This window comes from Syngnathus scovelli, chromosome 2, assembly GCF_024217435.2.
Source record: "Syngnathus scovelli strain Florida chromosome 2, RoL_Ssco_1.2, whole genome shotgun sequence".
NCBI classification, from domain to species: domain Eukaryota; kingdom Metazoa; phylum Chordata; class Actinopteri; order Syngnathiformes; family Syngnathidae; genus Syngnathus; species Syngnathus scovelli.
In genome coordinates this window covers 21506728-21534434 of record NC_090848.1, presented here as the reverse complement: position 1 = coordinate 21534434, position 27707 = coordinate 21506728, and the positions used below count along the sequence as shown (strand labels likewise).

Sequence of the window (27707 nt, the reverse complement as noted above, 5' to 3'; positions counted from 1 at the left end):
TGAACTAGACTTTATCCAAATAACCTGCAGTGTTTAAGTAATATAATTTGTGTTTATTTGTTAGTGTAACAGGATAACTGGGACCTAGGTTAAATATATTTATACCATTACATCCTGCTTAAGCAAATTACGCAACAATGCACACATTCATGATCACAATAGCAGTAACCAATAGAAAAATGAATTATGATCAACGTAGCCTTTAATTTTTCCAGTGCTGATTTAGAACAATTTTAACATGCATTTGATTTTGCTGAAATGTACACATCCACAAAATGTGGAAGAATGTCAACTATGGCGCTTCTATGACCATCATACAAAAATGTCTTCATACCATAGATTAATTGATTAGTATGTCAATGGTGTTACATAACGGCGAGTGCGTGGACTGTACAAAGCAGATATCTCTTAACTCCTTCCCATGGCAACATTGCTAAGCTTTTTTTTTTTTTGTCACTCGCTGTTTGTATGACAACATCTAAGAGAAACACATTGAATTAGCGGTAAAGCAAACAGGCCTGAATTAAGGACACATGCAGTTTAAAGAAAAGGTCTTGCGTGAGGGCAAACTTTGCATGCCGAAGCTATACTACTGCTTAAAGTTTGTGTCCATGAGACTTTTAACGAGGACCAAGGCGAGCCACAGGCCTCGCCTGCATCAGTTCCGTGTCTGGATGATGAGAGACAAAGACGTGACATCGTCGGGAGTGGTGTTGAGCTGCTCCCGCAGAGGGCACAGACAAGCATAAGGGTTGAAAAAAGCAATCAGTGAAGGAAGGCCTTGGGAATTGTGGCTGAGTTGATGATGGGAAGGGCCCCATGAGCGGAAGAGAAAGCGGGAAGGCCAGGTCACTGTTTGGCTATGTCCCCTTTCTTGAGGATGATCTGTCGTTGCCAAGGGGCAAGCTTAGATTCGTCGTAACCCAGGATCCTTAGTCGCTCCTGCTCAGTCTTCTGCTCTACCTCCTTGGCCTGTTTGGCCTCCTCTTCTGCTTTCCTAAATGCATTCAGGAAGGCAAAGGTTGAATTTGTTTTAAAAACACATACCGTTTCTTGTAAATATTTCTTTTAGACAACAAAGGACACAGCAATATATACGCGGGGGTGGGGGGGGGGGTTGTTGCAGGTTATACTCGTGGTCTATTACGGCTGTCTAATATTTATACTTTTGGGTTTTAATATACGCATGCTGCTAAAAGTAAATGTATTATCTGAGCTAAAGGATACTATGAGAAATATTTCTAAGCATAAAGTTGTTATTTTTTGTGTTCTAATGAGCACAAGTGTGGCTTATACTTTTCCTCACACATTCTCACTGCCTAAGGCAGGGGTGCTCAAACTTTTATAGCTTACGCGCTACTTTTAAAATGGCCAAGTCACAAAGATCTACCCACTACAATAAATAAATAAATAAATAAATAAATAAATAAATAATATAGTGCGTGTATTTTTGTAACGCACTTAGAAAATGACATTGTGAGAAAAAAGTCCAACTCGCATTCCGTATGAAAGTGATACGTTTTTGGCTTCTTACTTGGTCCAGCAACCCCACTAATTTTTTGATGGTCATAAAGTTTCTTTTGTTTAAAAGAAAAAAGCGAGTGCGTGCGTTGATTAGCTTATAAACTTTGGCGGTTTGTGTGTGCGTGGCCGTTAAACATGCTGCGGTGAGGGGTTGTAGTCACTGTCTATTGTGCATGTGCGGTTCACTGTGATTGCCTCCCGACAGGCCTACCTGTATGTCAATTAAGCGATGGGCTGGATTCTAGCATACAGTAATTTTTTTCTTTTAACGTCATGCGATCAACCAGTAGTAGCTTAGCGATCGACTGGTCGATCGCGATCGACGTATTGAGCACCCCTGGCCTAAGGAATATAAAAATGGAAATGGCACCACCTAGCAGCGTAAACTGACACGGCAGTTAGTAAATTGATTCACTAGTTCCATCCAAGTGCATATATATTTTTTAAATGGATACATCACATAGATATTCTATAGAGCATTCCTAATTGTGCGGATTTGTTTAATACCAATTAATCAAAGTGCTCAGAGTTACAGGCAATCTATTGCGAGTTGTCATAAAAGGCACAATTTTAAAGATCGTGTGTGTATACATATAAGAAAGCAGTTATTTTTCTTACCTTTTTTGTTCCCTGTCACATCAGGAGGACATAAGGACAAGAGGAAAAGGCGTAAACATCAAAAATAATTTTGCAGGTTACCAAACAGTACAAGGATATATTGCAATTTCCTAATCAGGTCACATAAACATTAAATTCCAAATTGATATAATTTGTTTAGCGCTGAGAAAAGTCTTTAAGTAATAATTGCACCGCATTCAAAATTATTATGCAAATGCAGCATAATAATTTTCAAGTCATCAACTGTTAGAGAATAATTTCAAAGGTTTTAAACAAAACTCCAAATGATAATAGTATTTTTCATTAAAAAAAAAGAAAAAAGATTGGATTACAAAGATTAGATAAAACTTCATAGTTCCCCAACAGAGCTATGTTAGTCACCTCTCTTCGTCCATTTTCTTCTTCATCATGTCTCTCCTCCAGGCGGGCATGGAGGCCAGGCGCGCTGCTTCCTCATCCGCCTACCAAGATCAGCATAATGACAAATAATGTGTGAGTACATCCTTGTGTCGCCCCCCTGCAGGCATGCTCTCTGTCGCTTGGCCCCATTCAATAAATGTTCCCTTTTTTGTGAGGACAAGGAGTAGAAACCCAATTGAGTTCTGTTACTGGGGATGGGTATTTGACTGTATAAATTTGATTGTTTACGAGCAAGAGAAAAGCTCAATTAATCAAGGAATTTTTTTTCAATGCAACTTATAAATAAGCATACATCCACTTGAAAGTTTTTTGAAATGTCCACTATAGTAATTGCTGTTCATTTACATTATATTTGAACATTTTTGCACATTATATTAACATATTATTTATATCTTTAAACTGTTTTTTTTAAACATTAAAAGAATTCTAATTTTCATCCCTTCATTAAACAAAAGCACATTTTAAATTGACTGTGCAGAAAATGCAAACAAATCTATTATGATTCAGTTACTAGTTTGGTCTGTAAACCAAAGTCAACGATGTTTGCAATTGTCTTATTTTGACACAAACATAATCTGTCTGCATTTATCGAGGACTACAAAAACTTGAATATCGTCGAGAGTCAAACAAGTTTTCCTGGATGTCAATTATTTGATAATAATTTTGAATTAAAAATGAATTAAGTTGTCAATAAATAAATACATTGTTGCGCCGCTAGCGGTATTAGTGCAGAAAGATCAGACCAGCAGAATAGTATCTTGTGTTCAGACACGGCAGCTGTCCAAACCTGTATTCAACCACATTCTCCCAGTCTAAAAAGCCTTAATGGAAGACTCTCAAAGCATTGTCCCGTGCATATGTATGTTTCACATGCACCAAACAGGGCGCATTATTAAGTATTCCGCTCCTGTTTCTCTGAGTCAACACATGACGTTTTCTCTGACAGCGCTGACGAGTAATCGGAGCCTATTGTCTCTTTTTAGCCTGTAATGTGAGGAGGGATGGCAAAGAGGGCAGCCATCTTCGATTCTCTTTTTTTTTTTTTTGACCTGACAAGATACATTACCCTCAATGCATTTCTCTTGTTTAAGTGTTTCACTTGTCTTGGCAAAGGAATCTAGGGAAGATGATCTATATCATGAATGTTTCATTATTCCCCTGGGAATTAAAGGACGTAAAAAACAAACAAACAAAAAAAAAACAGCAAAGCAAATCATAAATGAGTGAATTTGCAGAGAATGTGATCAAACGTTTGCACTGAATATTTTCTCGTCAATGCAACAAGACTACTTACTGTTCTTCTGTGAGTCACCTGAAGTTGCCTGCAGTCCCAAATTCGTACATTATGGAAGCTAATTGTGGTGTTGTGTTTGAAGTCCCTTAAAATCACTTGGGCAAGGTAATGATTTAACAGCTAATCTTGGCAAAAAAATAAATAAAAAATAAAAAATGGACTAATCGCAAATGCATCTCATCATCTTATATAACTCTTGAATCCATCAATTCAATACGTTCATTACAATGATATTCGTTAACGCATTCGTTTGCAATTGATAAAGAGTCGCTATAACCTCCTTAAGTCAAAGATAGCACGACAGCGGGAGTTGCTAAGCGGGTTATTGGAAGGTAATCTCAATGCAGTAGGACGTAACGACAAAAGTACACCACTTCACAGTTCAATGTCTCACAACCAAGATAACATCTTGTCTCTTTGTATTGGTCCAGCTTCTGTTTACAATATTGTCACCTGCATAAAACAATGGCTTATGTCTTTATATATTCATGACCGGATGTTATCTTTTTTCAATGCTGGCTATTTCTGCTAAAATCAAACCTTAAAAGGCCAAAGCACAGGTGTCAGACTCAAGGCCCGGGGGCCAGATACGGCCCGCCACATAATTTTATGTGGCCCATGAAGACAAATTGTGCATCAAATTCGTGTTTCATTACTAGAATTGCAAATTGACTTCACTTTTAATAATATCTTTTTTTAAAAATATTTGACCAGTTTTTACTCGTCTGATTTGAAAACGAGTTATTTGTCAGTTTGTTTTGTAGCTTATACTGTATATAATATGAGGTGCTCATACATTTATTTGGGTTGACAGTCATAATGGCCCTCCGAAAGAAGCTATGACTATAATATGGCCCGTGAAAATAATGAGTTTGACATCCCTGGTCTAAACGGAACAGATTAAGTGATTCTCCATTTATGAATAAAATTCTTAAATATATTTATTATTTGGTTCAGGGTTTTTTTTTTTTTGGGAGAAGAAAAACTGGGGAAAAAATTACCTTGGCCATTAGGAAGTTTTCTGTTTTACCAAAGACCTCATGAGATTACTGTACTTATTCACAAAAAATGAAAAACAACTTTATTTATCCAGTCAAATACTAACACACATTTAAATCAGGCAACTCTCTAAGCACACAAATGATACAAAAATATTGTGAAAATGCAGAATAGATCACAGTGACAAATAGATTTCTAATGCCAATTCAGATCTTCAGTCCATTAAGCAGTGTTGTTGTATACTCCATATCTAAAATTGATTCAGAGGTCTAGCACATAAAATAAAACCTGTTTTTGAAAAGACTACTTGATTTACATTTACATATTTTTCCTTTTAGCCCAGTGGTTCTTAACCTGGGTTCGATCGAACCCGAGGGGTTCGGTGAGTCGGTCTCAGGGGTTCGACAGAGCCCCCACTGAGGAGGTCCGAACAAACCTGTTTTATCGCTTCTGATTTGCCAGTATGTAATTTGTTGCGAGTTCATGCATTGTGTTGGTTTTGTTCTTTGAACAAGGTGATGTTCATGCACAGCTCATTGTGTGCATTCGTAAAAAACATCTATGTCTTGAATTAAAAAAAAAAAAAATTTCACTAACGTATTCGGTGAAGGCGCATATGAAACTAGTGGGGTTCGGTACCTCCAACAAGGTTAAGAACCACTGTTTTAACCATAAAAGATGTAAGAGTCTTTAGAAACTCACTGCATATTAATTAAATATTTTATTCATTGTTAAAGAAAATGATTTCTTTCTTTCCCATGTAGGTGAATAAAGGAATCAACCAATTATTTCCCTTTCGTTGCTGGGAAGTGTATGCTCATTTTACTGATGTTGCAAGTTATGCCTTTTCTGTCTGCTGTAATGTGGAGTTATAGTCAAGACATGTTTAGATGTCAAAAAGCTCAGCTTCCTTTTCCTTCCAGAACGCGAAGCTTCGATCAATGTACCGAATGATCTCCTCATTGCTAAACTCCTTGAGTTCATAGATGACGTTAATGGAATCATCTTTTCCTCGAGTTTGATCAACTGCTTCTGTGGTGGTTTTTACAGTAACGTCTTCATCTGGAACCGCTTCTTTGCTTTCTGCGGTGCACGGAAGTGTCTCGGCTTTTTTTGTTGCATCAGTATTTTGCATGTTCGTCACGCTCTTTATCTCATCCTGCTGAGCATTTGGCTCATTTAGTGACATATGCTCACTGTTTTTTAAATCCGTCTGTGAATTATTGACCAAGTCCGGAAGTGAGTTCTGTTCCCCACACTGGCTGGTATCCAATGCAGCATCTAGGGCTGCAGCAGAGGAGACAAAAGGCAAATCGATTTGAGATGGCGAGGGAGGATGTGCATTTGGAGGCGGAGGGGGTGGCGGATGACAGGGTGGGGGCGGAAGGGGCTCTTCCACTGGAATGAAGGCCACCTCAGGAGACATCGAATGCAGAGAGGCCGTCATTACACCTCCCTCGTCATCAGAGTCCCCAAAGTACTTCAGCTTGATGTCCTCAAAACCATCCAGCCAGTCTCTCGTTCCTCTCTCAATTTCCCCCATCACCTCCTTGTGAAACTGCTTGATGACTTCCCACTGATGCCTTCCGAGGCGATCAAACATCTCATAGCACAAGAGGTGGCGGAATTTGCGCTCGTCGCGCGACATGTCCATTTCCAGCAGCTGGAAGTATCCGAGCATGAAAAGATCAAGCGTCAGGCTTTCGTAGCTCACAGGTGAGCCGTTGATGTGTGGCAAGAAGTGTTCGGGCCAGTAGATCATCTGGGCTCGACTCAGCCTGCGAATTTGACGGCTGGGCACTTGGCTCATGATGGTCCTCCAGTGGCCGATCAGTTTCCCCACCACTTGCTTGGACTTCATGAAAAGGAGGAGCTTATCGTCTTCTCTGTGAATCTGTCCAACACTCCCGTCCTCCATGTTAGCCTGACTGAAGTTCTCCCAGCTCACATCCAGATTATTTCCTCTTCTGCCAGCTTCAGAGATGGTGTATTTGCGCCAGTGTTCTAGGAACAGGAAGACAATCCTCTCTTTCCTTGTTTCAATGCATTCCTGAACATAGCTCAGATCTGTCTGCACCTCCAAACTTCTTGTTAGTTGGTGATTGTTTAAAAAGGAGTCTGCAGAAAGAACCTGGTTAAACTCCTCAATCTTAGTTGGAGCTATCATCTCCGTGGCTGCATAGGTTTGAGGAGCATAAGATGCTCCGATGACTGGCTCTTCACCAAGTTTCAATACCGGCTCTTCCTGTAAAGGCAGAGAACCGTTGGTGTGGGACTTTGGCGAGCCAACAGAAGAACATGGGTCATCTTGACAAATACTCTCTGGACTATTTTTCGACTTGCTTACAACTGGAAGTGAGCTCTGGCGTTTATACACCCGTGTTTCTTTGCTACTCGCAGGTTGTGACTGAATTTCATAATTTGCCTTGAGGTTCTTCACCGATACGCCAAACTGCTTCATCTCCTTCTCCACATCTTCCTTTGTAGAGAACGACTGAGAGCGCCCAATAAATCCCGTCGCTGAATCAGGCTGAACTGCTGCCACATTCTTTGTCCCTTTTGGAGAATATCCGGGGCTTAACAGTTCCAGAATGTCAATCTCTTTGCCCCCCAGTGTGGCAAGAAGAATGGCCATGCTCTTGAGCAAGGTAGAAATTTTGCTGCACCAGGCTGGAAGATCTTCAGCTTGGCCATGCACCTGCTTTGGATTGACTGAAAAATGTCCTTGAGTGAGCGCTGCAGAAACGGGTAGAAGCTGATGCAATTCCTGCTCGAGCTCTTCCAGCTCCTTCTCAACTTCGGAGACCTTGTGCATCACTTGTAGGTTCTCAATTTGCTTCTCAATGCAGTTGAGATCACCCTCGGTCATCAGTTCCCCAAATGGTCCCAAAATAGCATTGTGGATGTGGGAGTAGTGCCATTCCTGAGGATGGTAGTGCCCACTCGCTGCAAACTAAATCAGAGGTCAGAGAAGACCAAGAGACAAGAAAGTGGAGAGGAGGGGATGGACTCTTCAGCACCAAGTTCCTTGTTGAAACACACGCTTCATTGCACATCCTTTAGGACACACTGGCTTTACATGGATTTAGTGGTGCAATGGCACTGCCTCTCTTTAGGCATCATTTAAAGGTAAAATAAGACATGTTGCCCCCATTTCTACTTTTGATTCAGCTTTTGCATTTACCCAATGTAGATGATTATGTAAGATATGTACATAATATAGATGATTATGTAAGGTATGTATACATCTATTTGCATATCTGCTCTTTTGAATTTGGTTAAGTTCTTTATTTAACTATCAGCATTTATCAAAAAACACTTAAACTTATTTTATGTTTTGAATAAATTGTTAAGTTGCATGAGGCCGGTTGCATTAGAATGATCACCGCTGACGCCCATACTTCGTGCAACAGTGACACCTAAACATATTTAAAAAGCATGGCTTGGTTGGTAATGCAATAGAGCTGACATATTCGGAATCAGTTGTGGTTAAGCATTGTGCACCACATCACTCTGATGTAAACAATAATATGAATGAAATATATTTATCCGCACAAGTTGTATGATTCAAATGCACCTTCAGTTTTTTGTGTGTGTTTTGTTGGAGACTGTTGTTTGAACTGTAGTGTGAATGGGCTCGACATCACACCACTGAATCTGCATGTATCAACTTGAAACCACAAATCACTCCATCATCCAACAATGGCTCACTCTGTGAAATTCATTCATCAAGTGTTTTGATGCTGTGATGGGCAGTGGAGTCAAGTCTTCCCATCACTCCAAAGACTCCAAACATGCAAAACATGCAGCATTATCCTTAAGAAATGCCAACCTCTAGGAGCATTCAAACTTAGAGAGCAGTTTTAAACAAACTAGATTCATTTTCATTTTGGGGGGGAATTTCCAATCCACTACAATTACTTTTATTCTTCGCACACAAAAATCATGGTCACAAAAAAAACACTTCTAAATCAAGCTACATTCCATTTGTTGTGTTCATTATTGTCAAGCAAAACCAGGCTGTTAAATGTTCTGCTTTCAAATTCTTGACAACACAAATGGGATGGCTCGAATGTGACAAGAAGGGCAGCTGCTGTGCCTACCTTGCGTTTGTGTTCCTCCTCCTCTTGCACTTTGACCTGAAGCTTTCGTACCATCACCTGCCTCTTCCATTCGGGGATGGCTTTTCCCTGCTCATCGTGCGTGGGTACGAGCGCCTCCACGTCTGCAAGGCTTGACTTTCTCCCTGATTGTGCTGCTGCCGTGCCAGCAATGCTGCTTCCATTGATTACGGAATGGGAGTGTATTTGCTCCAAGCTGGCTGATGCCGACATGTTCCTGAAGGTTCCCGTGCTAGGTGGACTGGGAGTGGGACTCGGCGTTGTGGGTGGAGAGGTGACTGACGTATTGGACGTGAGTGGGGATGACGTCTTGGATGGCGGGCTACAAGGGCGAGTCTCTGGTGGAGAGACAGTGTTTCCCTGGACAAATGCAAAAATCACAAATGGACTTTTAACAGGTTGGATGTGATTCTAACGAATGCATACTTTGTAATTCCCCAAATCCAAGGCATGAGACAAAATGTCACGCAATCGCGGGAGCTTACGTTGTTGCCTGTTGGCCCACTGTTGGAAAAGACAGTGGTGTAGCCTTTACTGTGAGGTGTCGGCTTCAGGCTCTTTCCGGCTTTGATTTCTGCCAGCAATTCTGAGTTATCACCAGTGGGGGACATCATGTTGAAAGATTTTGTGCCTAAAAAAAAAAACAATTATGCAGAATTATTAAGGAATCAAGATGGAATAGAGGGAGCGACAAAGTGATTTTTGGCATGCTTGATATTTCATCCAATCAGGTAAGTGTTACTGTTGGCATGGAACATATCCAGATTGGTGGATCACTGGCTTGGACACTCTTTATTATTAGCCATATTTTGTTCCCAAAACATGTCATACAACTGTTTCAGAGAGATATCTGCCCTCTTCAAAAGCCTCCAAATTGCATTAAAGTGTCACCTGACCAGACATCTTTGTGTAATTCAGGCAGAAGTGGTCCAATTTCATTAAAGCAAACGAAAAGGGGCTCACCTGATGCTAAATTGGACCTGCTGAACTTTCAGTTTAAGAATGGATTGTTATAAAATGTACGTATTCAGCATCCACAGCCCCTAATCTGCTTACAATGAACAATGCAGCAACCTTCGACACATACTTAAGCTTTGACCCCTAATTCCATTTACAAAGAAACCCTTTTAATTTTTTTAGGGACTAAAATGACTTACTTTACAATAAATGTCGGAAAATGTCACACTTGGTCTATTTTATAGGCACAGTAAATTTTAGAAATATAATGAATGCATATTAGTAAATGAGTAACCAAATTCAAATAAAACCCCAGCAGCTGACTCTCACGTCAAAACAATCACATTAATAAAAACAATACAACTCAAGTACGAGAGGAGCTTTAGGTTTCCTTTATAGCTTTCACCAAATGAAACTTCATACACCATTTAGCATTTCACTATTTGCACAAAACACAGTCTAGCCAATTCACACCTCACCTTCTTTAGAGAAAAACCTCAAATAAGTTGAATATCCTCAGTCATCTCTAATTGCTGGATGAAAATAAAAGAGTCTTCACGTCAAACAGTTCCCTGTCGAGGTCACCGCAACTGGCCGCCAAAGCCCTAGCACCCGGCAACCCCTCCTCACACTCCCTCACTCTGTTGCACTCTCCCTCCGGGAGGAGAAAGCAGTACCCTGTTAAAGCCCCATCAACTCGGTCGGCGGAAAATCTAAAGGAATCACCGCTAACTGAAAGTGACAGCGAGCCATTGGCAAGCTGGCAAGGAATTATCACGCACACGTACACTCGCACGCACACACACTCAGCTTGTTAGTCAAAATCACCACAGCCAAGTTGATACACAATTTCTTCATGTTCGCCATTTGCTAGTTTGCTTTCCTCACAACACAGCTAAACAACTCTGGCTAAGGTACACTTGACACATGTGGGGAACACTGATTCAGATGGAATGCTGATTCAAATTGTGAACTGACTCCAGTACACTACAATCAACATTTTTTTTTTTTGGTAAGTGAAAAGCTGAATAATCAATTTCTTTGCCTCCAAACAAAGAAAAATCCTTGAAAGCGAAAGACCTTCACAATAGAAACAGAAGTAAAAAAAACGTCTGTAGATTTGGACAAGAAATGACTCCATCATGGAAGTAAAGGCTTTAAACCCGCTACAATTAACATTCAAAGACAACAGTAAAGCCAGGTTGGACTTTGCCGTGAAAAAAAACATCCCATGCTCCAAAGACTTCTTGGATAAATAAACCAATGTCAACTTGAGTCAAAATGATGGTAAGAGGGTGAAGAAAGTAAGGAAAGGGACATCTCAAGAGTCAAACAATTCCATAGCAATGTCAAATATGGCTTCTAATGTTTTATCACTTTGCTGCAATTAGCCAAAAACAAGACAACTGAATATAAGGACTTTTTTTAAAGGTATTAAAGTCCAGAATTATTGGTTTGCAGCTTAGTGTCTGTTTTATTGCCATGGTGTCTCACAAACCAGCAATTACAGTAGATTTCTTTTTTTTTTTAGAGAGAGAGAAACCACCTATCTGAGGGTATCACATTTAGTTTCCACCCCTCCCCCAAATCAGAGGGCATCTTGCCCAACGCTGTTGTTTCATATCAGGGAATGGACTTATTGGGAAACACAATGTATATAGTTGTTTTGTGGACTCTACTTACTCTTCATTTGTCTTAGTGCCCCTCCCTCTGCCTGTGTAGCAGAGAGACCCCCGCCTTGAAAGAGCAGCAGTGAGGAAAGACCATGGCAGGCAAAAGCAGAGATAAAAATAGACAAATATCGTAAGCAGACAAAGATGGTACGATGCAAGTGTGAAAACAACAGAAAGCAAGAAGATAAAATGTTCAAGAAAATGATTGCAAGTTGCAAAAGTATTGGAGTGTTTCGACAGCACTCTTTGTAACCAAGTATACGTTTTTTCACGTCATCAAAAGTGATGTGCAGTACAAATGAGGAATATAGTTTTAGGTAAGTTAATTATTTGGGTCAAAGGTTGAGATTCATTTGTTACGATGATTACTTTTGTGAGTAAAAGCTGCTATTGAAGTTTTGAAAAGTGGCACACTGATACTTGATTTTTACAAAATCTAATAGAAAATTTCAAAAGACACAATTTGTCTTACTGTATTACAGAATAAATAAATATTTTTTATTTTCAAATGTTAGCACAAGCGGTTGTTAGTTAGGACACTATTTCCAACCTAAACCCCGCCGCAGAGTTGTGTTCTTAGAAAAGACTTCTTGGCACCTGTTGCAGTACACAGTCAGTCAGCAGCATGTAACACACGGACGCACTTTAAGAAATGGCCGAACACTAAACCAACTCAGAAGGTAATGGTAGCCCTGCATCGTGAATTTCAGATAAATTATTCAGGGCTGCAGTGTTAGGCACAATACATCTCTACCTTGAGAGATTCTTTGCCTTTAATATGCTTGTCTTAAGAAATGGGACCAAACAAAAATTAATTTGATACACCAGAAGTAATGGATTCCAATCTTTGAAAATGTTTGTAAATATATGTTCAACCTGCTTTTCAATTGCAAAAGGGCATTTGAAGTCAAGGGAAACTCACTTCCTGACGAGGAAGATGCACGTCGCTGTTTGTTGGAGATGTTGGCAGAGTGATTCTGGGTTGTCGGTGTGTCCGGTGGCAACGGAGGAGGTGTCGGGGGTGTTGGCGTCGGGTTGCTTGGAGGAGGAGGGGGAGGTGGTGGAGGTGGTGGTGGTGGTGGAGGTGGTGCTGGGGCTGTTTCCTCCGCAGTGCCATTTTCAGATGCTTGGGTGGAGCCATCGCCAGGCTCCTCCAATAAAACAGAGCCCTGGGCATATAAGTGTGAACCCATCATTAGTGATATCACGTATTCTCTGTGCACGCAAGAGTACATTGTGACCTATAAAGATTGCAACGGCTGTGAGAATTATGCTATCTCGTTTTTCTGATTATTTGAAAGGAAGGGTTAACAAAATGGAACAATCGTTAACTTTCTCTGAAAACTCCTTGGCTCAATGGGGATTATTTCCCATGCTTTTTACTTGGCCAACTAATTTGTAGACAAGGTCATTCAAATTTGTGCAAAGGAATTTCAATTTCAGTTATTATTCAGACAACACTGATGGGTTAATAAATTTATGGTCAAAGAACCTCAGCTCTAAAACCTGTGGGGTCGTAACGGGACTATTTTTGACATGGTCTGTCAATCAGTTGTTTTTACAGGTTTGCGTGAACAGGGATCATTTTTACAATGTTGTCCTTTTTACACAGATGACCAAAAAACAAATCATGCAATGTAAATCTGTGCTTCCCAACCTTAGCTGGGACAAAGCATCCATCTTAAATTTCAAAATTCTCATGGCACACCACCACACAAATATTTCTCTACAAGAATGAATACTGAAATAATGATCATTTCGTCTCAATTCACTCCCAAATTTTCTTAGCGTGAATTCTGGGCCTGTTAAAGTGACACCACGGGAAATTCTTAACAATTCTTACCAAGTTGTGTCAAAATCAATCTTCCGACCCGGAATACCTGTTCAAACACCCGCTCGGATGAAGGATCTCTTTATTTCTTGCGCAGACTATTGCTTGTGACAGATGTAAGCGCATCCCTGTTAGAGGTCACCCCCCTCTGCTGCATTTAATCAACTCATAGACTCCGACACAATAACAGAGCTAATATGGCCCACTCTCCAGGGGAAACAGCAAGGCTAAACAGTTGGGCACGAGCCATCTGCTGCTGTAAGTGATAGTGCTGAACCCCCACGCCCACCATTGCATGCGTCTGACACACTGAACCCTGCTGGAAGCGAGTTAATGGACCGTGACAAAGAATCAGCCCCACCCCTTTTATTCTTCGCACGCGTGCCCATCATCGGAGGCCCCTTTACTCTCCATGCCCCCCAGGGAGTTTGGGGGAGGTTAGTGTCCAGATGAGGCCCGGCGGCACGTGCCGCTGATTAGCCGACCCATCTGCTCGAGAGACCGGGAGGGGCCCCTCTGAGGCTGTAATTGGCTCAATGGGGATTATTTCCCATATCAGGCAAGTGCGCCCACTCCTGATTCCCATGAGATTATAGTAATACATCTCCAGAGACAGATGATTGTGTTTGACAGACCTCGTTGTCTGTGGAGGTATGTGGCAACAAATCAACTCAATAATAGATGGGATTGTTCTGTACTGTATTGGTTGTAATCTTTTCATTCCAAGCTATTTAAATCATTCTTTTATGCCAGATCCTATTTTATTGGTAATTATAATTGGAACGTCCTTTTGTGTCAAGGTTTGTGACCACCATCTTCCAAATAAATAAATAAATAAATAAATAAATAAATAAATAAATAAATAGAAGCTATTGGGAAAAGAAGATTAGAACATTTAAAATGAATAATAAAACGGATCTGCTTTCATTGCATGCTAAAAATAATTGAATGAATATTGTGCAACATCTTTTAAAAATAAATCTATAATCTTAAATATAAAAAAGTATTGAAAAGTAATCAAATGGCGACCCCCGTTCAGTACAGGGATTTAAATTTATTATGCGGTAATTTTTCTTCCAAGATCTCTTCCCATATGTTTTGGAACAAACAGGAGCGATTAATATAATCTGTATTTTGACATCATATTTATTATACATCGATGTTTCAAGCATTCATTTACAACTTCACATGATTGTGCCAAACAAGAGTGGGGTAAACACATGTCAATAAATCATTGGTCAGACTACAACAATAATGCAAACAAATCTGTGTCTTGATCACTTCTACTGTTCGTGTTTCTTTGAAACAATGATAATATGTAAACCTCTCGACTGCATTTCTTGAGCACCTAATTTATCTGGCTGGTGAATGCTTAAATAAATCAAATTTGGCCGGCTGTCCAAATGAGCTGCATCATCGCTTGTTTGACAGTTTATACAGCTAAGTGGAGGCTCAATGGAAATGAGGGGGCTCTTTGCATCATGTGGCAAACAAATAGCTCAAAAGGACAGTGGATTATGTAAGCAGCCGAGTGGCATAATACACAGGTAAATATCGCCACGGTAACCTAATGCCAACAATTCACCATTGAGCTAAATCCCACTGCCATTTTCGTTGCCATCCTCTTTAAAAAGATTTGCCCTAACTTTAGTCTAGACGAGTGCATGCCTTAATTACCTTCACTGTCTAGCATGCAGGCACGTGCTTAAGTGTGTGACGGTTACCTCCTCTTTTGGTGCCATGTCTTTGCTCCCACGGAGCTCGGCGCTGTCACTCCCCAGGGTCTTGTAGTAGTCCCCAGTGCTTGGCTGCTTATTGATGCTCCTCGACTTTCTGTTGGAGTCTGCACGCCGCAGTTTGTCGTGGTGTTCTCCCACCGTCAGATGCTAAAGCATACAAAAAAAAAAAAAATTTAAGTAACTTATATTACTGTAAAGCTAACTTCAAAATGCATTTGGCATAAATACAGCCACGGCCAATTTACTTCGGCAGTAAATATTTCGCCTAATATTAGTTCGGATGAAATGTTTTGTGCAACATGGTGGCAAATGGCTTTTCTTTCCAGATTAGCACTCCAGTCGACAAAGCGGCTTTATTTTAATAACTGAACAAGGCTTGTATTCAGCTGCAGTGCACCGTTGGCATTTGTGTTTCAAATAAGAACCGCACAACATAAGCAGCATGAGACTTTACAACCCCACTAGTTCACATCTCAAGACATAGAAACATGTCAACAGCCTTCCTTTGCATGTGGTATTGTGCTTTACTTGAGTTTACCCGGCGCCTGTTTTGTAAAACAAATTTTCTTGTGTTGTTAATCCAAATATGTGAGTAAGTGCTGAATAAGCAGGGACTTTTATTCTAAAAGAACAACAACAACCAGTGGAAACACTAAAGCCAATAAGCACCATATAAACAGACTGACAAACACTATCAGCTACAAATCGGAATCTTGCTACTTAAATACACCAGCAGGGATAATAAAACCTTCAACTTATTACGCAACATCGTTCCTGTCGTCTCTTTAACACCTTACCTTGACGTTTAGCGTCTCCCGGACTTTTGCTGTCGTCTCAACAGAGCCTCGGCCACAAAGCCCGGCGGAGCACAGAGAGTAGCTGTCACCAGATCCAGAGTGTCACTCACCTCTTCTCTCTGCTCAGCGCTACACCCGTCACTCTACCTGCCCCTCTCACTTTACGCAAAGGCCTCATCAATAACCTCATGGGCCGGCCTTGCGGTAAGTGATGATGTCACCGGTGGCCTGCACTCCGCAACCATTGGCCGACTTGCCCAGTTATGTAAAGCACAAATAACCCGGTGCTTCCCTCTCCGTAGCATTATCACATATCTCAAAGTCCATCGACTATTGAACAGCTGTAATAAAGATCCAAAGAATTACAAGTGTCACAGGCAAAACAGTCATTTGTCTACCTGATTCCCACAAAAACATTTGATTTGAGTCAATGCAAATCAAGTGACTGAAGCTCTTTTCAACTGCAAGTTCATCTGATTCCCTGGATGAGTTAAGCCTTCGCTGTTACTATAGCACCAAGAGTAAATATTTTTTTGCAACTATGTTTATTGTGCACGCTCACATCGTGTGTGTGTGTGTGTGTGTGTGTGTGTGTGTACGGGCGGGTGTGCACACGCAGTCCCAAGGAGAGGCTTAGGTTAAATTCTTAATGAGGAGTCGGTCTTCTGGGTAAAAAGAGGAGAAGGAGCAGGACTAATTAAATTCCTCCCTCCCACATGACTGACACAGCTCACCCTTGAGACAGTCTTAAGCATCAGGCCACTATCACTACCTTGAGTGGCTTCCTTGTTAAAAAAAAATACAAAAATACAAAAAAAGACCTACATTATTCTTATGGAAAAAATCAACCTTGTTCATCAGGCTTTATACTGGTCCCAATTAAGTGAAAGAGATTCTCACTAATAGGTTGTCTCTTTAATGATATAATAAGCCCTGAGTGATAATTCACTCATCAAGTATTAGCGTTGCAGTATTGATGCTGATTTTACCTGTTTGTCTCTTTCAGCACACTGTTGAGTGATCTGTTGCCAGATTTATTACATGAATTGAGTTCATAGTCATCACAGCGCGTCAAATCCGAGGCTTGCCTCAGTAATGAGCGTCTTCATTAGCCTTGTGAGCCATTCTAACACAATAACGTCTTTGTGACCACTGTTACACAAGCGCAATCGCTCAACTGATGAGGCACAAGGGGAAATGGCAGCTAGTGGCAAGTGCATTGCCAACGAACTTTCCCAATACAGTAAAAGTGGACATTTTAGAGTGGCCGTTTATTTTGGGCACACGTGGATGTATTGTACTGTGTGAGGCAAATGATTGTCGCACAAGATTGTTTTTGAGTGTGGCCAGCCTCAGGCACACTTGTGCAATAAATGTGTTGCTCTGCAACAGATATTGACAACATTTTGTAGAAAGTCTCCTCAGAAGAGGAATTTTCATCTATCTTCACTTCCTTTAAGAGTCCCTCTTACTTGTCCTTACTTTTGTTTTTCAATTTGCAAGATTGTTTTTACCTCCTTCTTCTTGTTGTTGCTGCCTTCCACGTGGCGCAGGTTGCTTTTCACCTTCAGAAACTCCACCGATGAGGCCTCCTGAGGGGGCTTCGGTGCCGGATAGCCCGGGGGCGGCGGGGGAGGCGGAGGAGAATGTGGGGGAGGCGGGGGTGGAAATGTGGGTGGTGGTGGTAGCGTTGAAACAGAGTCGTGACTCTTCTTGGGCCTGTCTGGGTCGATATCTGGGTTTAGCATGTCCATGTATGCTTGCATGTCGGATATGGCTGTCTCTGACGCACCTGAAACAAAAAGAAATTGACCTCGCTGAACTTACTTGAAGTCTCAGTTTACTGTTTGTCCACTAGAGAGCAGCACCAGTAGCAAGTGAATCTTTCTATTAAAATAGCTAAGACTTCACCTCAATTTGAATACAGATACATAAACAAGAGTACGCTATTGAGACCAGTGCAGAAAATATTGGATGTCATATTATTCTGTCATTACTGACTGGTGCGTGCATTTGAATGAAGTGCAATTCACCTTAAGTGACCTTTGAAAGCAGGTGGAGATGAAATGTAAGAAGATTATCATTTGTAATAGCATAAAAGTTTACTTGTGTGCGCAGCCGTGTTCAGCGGCGTGCCTCGAGACAATGTTAAGCTGCTCCTCTTCTCCCCGGTACTGGATTGGCTGGAGTTGGCCGAGCCGTAGTTAGACAAGGAGCTAGCTGGTGAACTAATGTCAAAGTGGGCCGCTTGGCTGGTAGGGGGCATGGTGGTGTTTGGGGACGAGAGGCCCGAATCCTGCTGCTTGTTTTCAGGCTCCTTGTATGCGAGGTCAAGCGAGGGGTCCCGAGACAAAACCCGGTGCTCCACACTCTGTTGGTGGAAGTCAAACATTATTTTTCTGTATTGATGCTAGGCAAACAATTATTCGACTCATAGGCCTCTTGGTCCAGAGGCTTTATGACTGCAGGTGACTGTCCCTTGGGCCTATTTGCAGTGAGTCCAAGAAGGTGAATGGTTTCCACCTAATTGCAGAAGAATTATCGTTCTTCTGGCCACTTGGGGGTTACTGTGCTCAAGCATTAATACTGTGCTGACACGTGTTTTGTAATGCTACATTTTGGCCCTGGTGGGCGTATTGTATCAGACCTAGACTGTTTGGGATGATTCTGCTGTAATAGCTTGTGGCACCTGCGAGCCTCAAAGCACATTTGACAATTCCTATAGTGGTTTTAAACGACATGGAAATTTGAGCTGTTGATCAAACAAAATGTCCTCATTGAATGTACCTTTGCGGAGCTCCCATTGGCCCAATTAATGCTGACAATACACACACACACACGCACACGCACACACACACACACGCACACACACACACGCACACACACACACATACACGTACACACACAAGGGAAGGCGTGTTTAAGGTTGGAAATACTAGGTCCTGTGTTATCTTCATGGCATGTCAAGACCTAACAACAGTTATTGAATATTGCATTGTGATCATTGAATACTCCCTGTATAATGCTGAAATTGAAAGCCAGTTTTATTCATTTATCTTTTATGCATGTGTTGGACTATTGATGTCTAGAGCAAAAATATAAATGCATAAAAATGCAGTTACAGCCAATCCCTTAACAGTCCTAGTGTCACAAATATTAGAAGTGATGATGTAGGCTTAGGCAACAAGCTTCAGATAATGTTCTGAACATAAATAATAGTCAGCAGACTTCTTGCTCTAATATAAAGCCCCAATCTACAATAAAATCCTATTACAATAATATGTTCTACTAATTTAAATACAACATTAGGAATAATATTGTGTTGGTAGAATATGACTTATCCACATGTTTTTCCTCATCACCAGGCCGGGACATTTGGAAATTAAATCAGAGCAATCAGGTAGCAACCAATCACATCTCATTTGTTTTCTGGGTTTGAGACGTGATTGGTCGTTACCCCAAAGTCCTGGAAAAGGAAGTTTCAGGTTGACGTCATTGCTCACCATGTTCTCGACAGTGCGTAAATACTTGGCACACTGGAAGTGTCCGTTGTATTCAGCCAGGTCAGCCCCTGTGAAGCCATCCTGGTCCCTGATGGCCAGATCCACCCCATTGACCACCAGAATCTGACAGCACTGTGGAAGGACAATACAAGCCACACAAAATGTGTAGTCACAATGTCGAAATGCTTGACATGACCTGAGACTAGGCCCCAATCTTGCAAGATTTGAAGTTAGATGAATTCATTCAGTGTTTTTCTTTTTCATTGCCTATAGTTGCATCGAAAGTTAAAGTCTCCAAATGCCGCCCATGTCACATACGCGGCTGACTACATCCTCTGCATTTCACCTGCACAAGCGCACTTTGTGCACCAATCTCATTAGGACTTGTGTGTTCACTTTCTGGCGGAGCAAATTATTCCAACATGCGCAGATTGACAAAATGTACCGGAAATTGGTTAGATGCGTTTGCGCTCACAATGGCGCATAATGACACAAACATTCTCTTCTACCTGTACTAACCTAACAAAATAAGAATGAAAAGAACTCCATCCATGCGCACAGTTAGACCGCGCTTTGGGCTAGACTTGCATCGGGCACGAAAACTGAGCTTGAGGAGTTTGAGTAGGTTTCATTAAAAAAGAAAAAGAAAACCATAGTGACCGAGTTAGTGTGAATGATCAGTTCAGACATTTGCCTGTTTCTAGCCCAATTCAAAACATTTGTGGAGGAAAGAACAAGGCATTTATTCCTAGATGGTATAATTGCATGAGGAGTACTCACCTCCAGTTCACCATTCTCTGCAGCGTCATGCAGCGGTGTCCCTCCCCAGTTGTCGGTGACGATCTCACCCCCGTGCAAGAGCAACCAGCTGAGAACTTTTGTGTGACCACGACTGGCTGCAAAGTGCATAGCTGTGGCCCCGTCGCCATCCTTGTCCATCAGACTGATCTCCGTGAAACTCATCTGAAGAAACACTTGTAGTCTGATTTTCAAATATCAGCCATTTCAGAGTTGCTTAAGGAAGTGACATTCAATAGATTTTCCCGTATATATTTTTCCGTATATATTAACACACTATCTCGATTTGTTTACAAGATCATTCCATCCATGCATGCATACCAGCCAAACAATGACGGTGTTGTGGCCCATTTGGGACGCGGCATGCAAGGGTGTCATCCCGTCGTTGGCTCTGATGAGTGGATCAGCTCCGCAGTCCTTGACCAGGTACTGGATGACCTCCAAATGGCCCTCCTGGCAGGCCAGATAGAGCGGTGTGGCACCATTTTTAGTTTGGGAGTTGGTAAAACTGTAGTGGGAGGAGAGAAGAAGACTAGGTTAAGATTTGGGCAGGTCACATTGCAAAGATAGCGGATGTTATATGTCGCAGCCTTTTCATTCACAGAAACACAGGAAATCTATGGTATAATTATTATAGTGTCGATGGTTTGAACAATGAATGACATGATAATCGCAGCACAATGTAAAACAATGTCATACAGCAAAAGATTGCTGCAAACACAAACCGATCAAGGACTTGTTCGATTTGAGACAATGCCCAGCTCATTCACTAACAAATGTGCATTCAACGCTCAATGTTTGAATGTCATTTCCCCTCCAGACAGACGGACAGCTGTTTGTTACGTATACTGTATCTCATGTCAGCAATCATCTTAAGGCCTACCAAGCGTCGGTGAAGAGTTTGGTATTCAAATGACAATGCAAAACATTTAGACAAAGCCTCTGAAAACGGTGTCGGGAACCTGCGGGAGTGCTTAAACAAACACGATGCTTACTTGGGTCATTGTCATCTACAGTTGAACGGACAGAATTTTCATTCAGCTTTTTATGTCAGGATTATCTGGCAAAAGCTCCAGTTTATTTGAAAGTAGCTATCAGTGAGCTATGCCCCCCTCCCAGCCCCTTGTTTTCTGCAAAGCCCCTAGCCAAGCATCCCAAACCATGTACTTGTATCTATCCTTGTCCCACACAGGGAGGTCGGGAAGTGACCGGGTACTTCCCCACTAAATCCTATAAAGTTGTGCTTTATCTGGACACTGACAAATGAACACAGCATCTCCTAAGAGGATTACCACGCTGGTGGCTTTGCCAGACTGGCTTTGTGCTTAATGAAAGCTTACCACTGGTGAAGGTGGCCCGGGTATGTGATGACTAGCCACAGACAAGGTGAAAAAAAAATCAGAGGCGGAGCTCCTCTCCCGTCGAGACAAACCTGACCCAGCTGAGCTTTCACTTCATAAGATGCAGCTCAAGGCCAATGCAGCGATGACTTTAGAGCCTACATGTACGCTACATGTTGATAAGCGCATGTACTGTCTAAATGCAACGCGCAAGGCTGCTTATGATTATTTGTGTTTTAGTCTGACCCAATATGTTGGCTTAGTCTTTGAGGGAAATGTTCAAATAGAGCTGGATGTTTGCTATTTTTAGGGAAAACCTCAGTAATATTTAAAAAATAATGACAAGAAATATCAAACAATTTGCTCATCAAGCAGTGGCCATAGAGTTTATAATCACTTGTGAGATATAATAAAACAAGGTCTGAAAAGGAGAAATAAGAAATTCTTCTAAATTTTTATGAGACGGATTTAAATAGTGAGTCTGACCAACTATTAAGATGTTGGCTAACTTCCCGCTCCATTGTGAAATGCATTAAACTCTTAGCAGAAGTACATTTGAACATTAAAGAAAATAAAAGTTTGAAATATTTTGGAAGACTGCAGAAGTCTGTTTCTGTGGTTCCTGGGATAAAGACTGTGGTTTGTGTGTTTTTCTTCACTTTAGATGGACTTACTTTGATAATGTTATACTTAAAGTGTGAATAATGACATGTTTGGCGGTTGATATCATGTTACAACTATAAGGCAGGCTGATCAACATCTGATTATATTCTGAAGAAACTAAATGTCAAACTCTACCACCATAAAATATAAAATAATAACATATTTAATGATAAAATGATGTAATGTGCGATATGGGCTATTAGATGTACACAGCGATTTGTTTTTCTCTCATTACAATGCCAGGTACTTAACTGATGATGTAACACAGGGGTCATGTTTTCCTTGCAATCTCTCAACGAGAACAAACCCGAGCCGTCCAATTGCCTCTTAAAACTCATGGATACAAATTTGGCACTTGTAATAAATCGCGAAGCAAGAATGCTTATCTCCCTGTTGCAAAGTTCCATTGCAAACAATGCTAGTGACCGGTGGAGCTTTTGGCTATTCAAACGTATTTGTTTCCCTCATTAGCTTATCGCAGGTTGGCGCTACTGTGTGTCGCTGTGGAGATAGTGACAAACAGCAAGGAGGGGTGGAGGAGAAGAGTGAATGGGGCCCCGGCTATCAGGGAGCTCTGTGTCCCTGGGGCTCATTAAATTTTCAACATGCACCTACCTAGCTGTGCCATTAGAAAACAGTGCAATGGCGACATTTATAGCATGTAAAGCATACAAAGCTGAAGTTTAAAGTATGCTGAATCGTCACTTTCCCATTTCTGTTGATTAGCGGATTGTCACTGATACGCAATCCCAGAGAGGTCAATTATGCGCAAATTAACTTATTGCTGTGTTCCCTTCATTGATTGAGTCTGACTGGCGTTTTGGCACATGCTGAAATATTTCATTACCTCCTGATTCTAGCTTCTTGGATATCACTGACATTTAGAACGCTTCAGCTTCAAGACTAAACAACTGAAGGTCACACATAATTGCCAATGCATCAATAGTCGTCCCTGTATTATTTGTTCCGTCTTTGTATCAAGAGTGCAAACACAGAGGCTTTGTCCCCCCCCCCCCCCCCCTCCCCAAATCCCCACTCTCTTGCCAAAACCAGATGGCTCTAATGTTTTAAAGTAAGCTGACTGAAAGCGGCGGGCGGGTCTGCGTCGCGACTCGGACTCTGCAGAACCGCAAATGACCCAGCTACTGATTGGGATAAGTGAGTGTGTGATTTATGCTGTTTTGTTCTTTGGAACTCCGTGTGCCAAGTTTGTTTGATAGAACGGACATCTCAGTCGCCCTAATGTGTTTAGCGGTGTCCATGGCAGTCATTCAGTCCAGCGTTATCTCTGTAAACCCTGATCGGGTCTGACTCTGCACTGATTAAACGGAAGTCGTCAAGTGGCAATCGCACAACAATGCCGACACAACAATATATGTTAGATACAGCTAAACAGACCAAGGTATTGGTCCAGGCAGACTTGCAGAGACTGTTTGACAGTATTGGTTAATGTAGAAACTAAACATGAACCCCATCAAACACTTTTGGGGATGAAATAAAACAGAGAGCGTGCAAACCAACATCAGTAGCCTCACTTCTCCTATGAACAGTAAATAGGAAATTATTCTGGATAACTTGCATAGGTAGCACGTGGAAGTTGCAGTGTTTTTAAACCTCTAAGAGCGTGTTTCACCCTTTAACTGGATTTAAGTATTTAGATTGCAAAACTGAAATCTTGCGCCAGATCAGTGCCAGACTATAAAGTACATTTGCCAGCGTGAGCCCCAAAGCTTATTCACTCTGGTGTTTTTGTAACAGCCCTGACTTGTTTACTAAGTACAGCACAGTCAAGACAACATGTTTAATAGCGTTCTCCTCAAGCTAATGTGCAATGAAACGTTTACTACTGAGCAAGTTACGTTTGTTGTTTTTCTTTACCAAAATAAAGTCAACATGCTGATTCATGCGTGCAGCACATTATTTTTCAATGTCAATTTTGAAATTCACAAAAGGGCAATCAAACAGTCTAGGTCCAGAAAGTAAGGCTGCGTTCAGCCAGCCCTAATCTAGTTTTTAGCCCATCTAAATTAAAACCAAAAAATCTCCCCACACCAAACAAAAACATGACAAAAGGTATGATGACTGAAATAATACGGATATTGTCCAAATTTACTTACCCAGTATAAAATCTGGGCCTGCTTAACTGAACACCAAAATGATGTACTCACAGAAAGCCATGACTCATTCTGTTGTATGAATGGCGGCAGGTGGACACACAGGTTTATTATACCTTCTGCCATATAATGGAGGAGCATGTCATTGTTCTGTCCGTCACTACAAGTAAAGTAGACTAGACATTAGAGCAAATAAAAGCAGGTCTACCTTGTGGAGCAGGTGTTGTAAAACTATTTTGGTGGACTATATCAAAGCAGAGGCAGACATATTCTGAGCTCATGAGCGATTTTATGCAATCATATTTCATCCATAGATAGTCCACAATGAATATCATGGATTTCTTTTTAGATTTTGGTTTTGGGATACATGCATCAAGTAATTGGTAATCAAAATAAATTTAAAGGCTTAAAATATTGGAAGAAAAGATGCATGAGGCAGAAGAAGAAACTGTCAACAAAAAAAAAAAACACAATTGCATCAACATCCCCTGTTTTGAAAAGACTAACAAGAACCCCTGCAGAGGTAAAACCATCTTATCGTTCTTACTTTGGGCTGTGCCCCAGTAAGAGTCGGAGCGAGGGCAGGTCTCCCTTGGCAGCAGCGTAGTGAACAGGTCGGGCGCCCGTGTCGGTGGCAGCCCCGGGGTCCACCTGCCCACTCTTCAGCAGCCACTCTGTGATCTCGTGATGACTGAAGCGGGAGGCCAGGTGGAGAATGGTAGCGCCAGAACTGTCTTTGTCCTGGAACCAAAGCACAGCAATAGCATGTACTTAACATAGCAGCAAGCCCAAAGTGTGATGATTATTGCAGTCAGCCCAACTTGAATAATGAGAATAGATACAATTAACTTGAAAGGTCAGAGATATTAAGATAAGTTGTCATTGCCTTTAGACAATTCCAGACTGCAAATGTTTTGCTCTTTCTACACACACACACGCACACTATGAATCTGAAAGCACTTCAAATTCAAAATGTTGTAGAAGTGGTGCTTTGCCACATGGCTTCTTGTGATGAAGACAACACTTTTCATACAAAAATGTTATGAATCCAACTCAAATGATTAGTAAATGACAAACGAGACACTTGGATGTCTTCCATCTGCTCTATCAAGTATATTCTCATAAATTATTATCCTGCAAGAATTCAATCTTAAACTACACTCGTATGCTGCTGAGTGATTCATATCACAAATTTTCCATTTGTTATTTTACCTAAATCTATGTGGGAACGTGTAGCTATGGAGGTTTTCAATGCTTTAAAATAAAGCCATGAGAAAAGTCATAATCGAGATTGAAGTTTTGTGGGTTTAATTTGAAATAAATTAATTACTTTATAGACAGTCTACTTGTTGACCCCCCCCATAGTGTAGGGGTGGTATGAGGTCATTCCTTCAAGTTTCCAACACCATTCTAAATGTGACAGACGGTTACTGTAACCAACAACAAATTTTCCATTGAAAGTTGATATGAGATGTGTTTTTACTCAACTAGTGTGAAGAATACAGAGAAAAAAGCCTTTCGTGACTCCAGCACAGCCACCTACTCACCTCTGGCCGACATCCACCCTGGGTCAGCAGCCACTGTAAGCACGCCAGGTTGCCGGTGGCTGCGGCATCGTGCGCAGGACTTGCCCCGTTGTTGGCCAGACAGTGGCCCGGCAGCCCAGCCTCCTCCACCAGGAAGCGCACGCAAGCCAGTTTGCCCGCCCGGGCTGCGTGGTGGACGGGCGAGGCCCCCAGTGCATCCTTCACGTCTCTGGTGAGCAATTTCGATGCGAACTGCGCTTTGAGAATTTGCACATCCCCCTGCCTTGCGGCCAGCAGCGTCCGCTCGCTTTCGACGACCATGGCTGCTGCAAGCTGCACGACGACCGCCGCCCCCTCCTGATCCCTTCCTTACACTTGAGTCCGACTACTTCACCGCGAGAATAACCGCGGTGTTTGGAAACCAATCATCACATTGATCACTCAATTTCTCTATGGATCATCCAAAAGTCAGTCCATTCGGTAGTTTCAAATTCGAAACTAACCTGTCTCGCGTGCGTCTTCCTGCAGAGTGGGCGCGCACCTGTTGCGCACACGACTTATTTGAATACCATTTACTCCTTCAGCCACTTTGCTTTCCAACAACTACTAAGTCGTATCATGTGCTTCAAGAGTGTATTTTTCCTCTTCTGGCAGATGGCGACACCGGACTGAGCGCCCGGTAAATAATCCATCAGGGGGAGGATCGCTGAGCCTGTTATAGGTGGTTGCTTTCTGAAAATCGGCTCACCAGTTAAAGGGCCAGTACAAACTTCATGCCGCACTGAAGAGTGTGTGAGAGCGTTTTGGTCACATCGTTTATTGCGCAATGCTATCGGCTCACAAACCATGTTAATTAGTTTGACCATTTCGAAGGAAGAAGAAAAAGGTCAGGCAACATTATTACATATTGCTGTGGCAGCAAGGTAGGCGATAGTCACCTAGTGGCTTGTCGTTTCAATCAACTCTCAAAATGACAGCTTTTCAATCAAATTCCAGTTATGTGACAGCCTTTCAATCAGATTCCAGTCTGGACATTAGGCCACCCTTTTTAAAAAAATATATATATAAATACAGCATACTGTACAACAATAGATCACCCAATTGTTTGGTATATGTTCGATGAGGTAAATTAACATTCTTCATATGATTAACTGGCTACATTTAAAAATACATACCGTAATATATTAATTTGGAATAAGTAGAAAATTCGTTTTTAGATTTCTTTTGCGTACCACTCATAACAGTGCATTTATTTAACATGTAATCCTTGCATGTTCCGTTTGACTTTACCTGAATGCTTATGAAGCACGGCCACCTGCCCAAGTTTATGAGCCAATGTAATTATTTGCACCGCCGAACGGTGGCAGCATGAAATCTTAATGTTCGCGACTAGAATTGAACTGTATTGCATTCTACCAAGTAGACGAGGTTAAAATCACTTGTGGGGCATTTCTACTTATTTCCTATATATTTAAAACTATCAGTAGTACATATCGAAGTATTTATGTATGTTACATACCTGCTGCAACAAACACAGTGTATTGGCAAAATCCATCCATCCATCCATTTTCTGAACCGCTTAGTCCCCACGGGGGTCGCGGGCGTGCTGGAGCCTATCCCAGCCGTCATCGGGCAGTAGGCGGGGGACACCCTGAACCGGTTGCCAGCCAATCGCAGGGCACACAGAGACAGACAACCAATCGCACTCACACTCACACCTAGGGACAATTTGGAGTCTTCAATCGGCCTACCAAGCATGTTTTTGGAATGTGGGAGGAAACCGGAGTGCC

At 41.6% G+C, this 27707-nt stretch overlaps 2 protein-coding genes across 3 annotated transcripts; both read right to left on the bottom strand.

Annotated features, from left to right (window-relative positions):
- Positions 1-184: 184 nt before the first annotated feature.
- On the bottom strand, positions 185-26631 carry espn (espin). Of its 2 annotated transcripts, XM_049753507.2 has the most exons (15): positions 25939-26631; positions 24939-25132; positions 20596-20782; positions 20257-20439; positions 19477-19608; positions 18080-18344; positions 17488-17765; positions 15162-15323; positions 12529-12775; positions 11617-11670; positions 9462-9607; positions 8959-9336; positions 2525-2603; positions 2143-2164; positions 185-997 (listed from the first exon to the last, which is right to left on the bottom strand). In XM_049753507.2, exons 1-15 carry the CDS (start codon positions 26236-26238, stop codon positions 850-852), a joined length of 2775 nt encoding a protein of 924 aa, XP_049609464.1. In that variant the 5' UTR covers positions 26239-26631; the 3' UTR covers positions 185-849. The 2 variants fall into 2 exon arrangements, with proteins under 2 accessions (XP_049609464.1, XP_049609465.1); XM_049753508.2 differs by lacking the exon at positions 11617-11670 and having other exon boundaries at positions 25939-26630.
- On the bottom strand, positions 4562-8950 carry LOC125988384 (espin-like protein). Its single transcript, XM_049753511.2, has one exon. It carries the CDS (start codon positions 7722-7724, stop codon positions 5742-5744), a length of 1983 nt encoding a protein of 660 aa, XP_049609468.1. The 5' UTR covers positions 7725-8950; the 3' UTR covers positions 4562-5741.
- Positions 26632-27707: the final 1076 nt, after the last annotated feature.

Bases quoted from the DNA above. Each gene is read 5' to 3' on its own strand.
- LOC125988384 (XM_049753511.2), bottom strand. From the start codon at position 7,724: ATGACCGAGGGTGATCTCAACTGCATTGAGAAGCAAATTGAGAACCTA.
- espn (XM_049753507.2), bottom strand. From the start codon at position 26,238: ATGGTCGTCGAAAGCGAGCGGACGCTGCTGGCCGCAAGGCAGGGGGAT. The intron at 20,440-20,595 runs GTATGCATGCAT...GTGTTTCTTCAG, and splicing joins ACACCGTCATTGTTTGGCTG to ATGAGTTTCACGGAGATCAG. The intron at 9,337-9,461 runs GTAAGCTCCCGC...GCATTTGTCCAG, and splicing joins GTGGGCCAACAGGCAACAAC to GGAAACACTGTCTCTCCACC.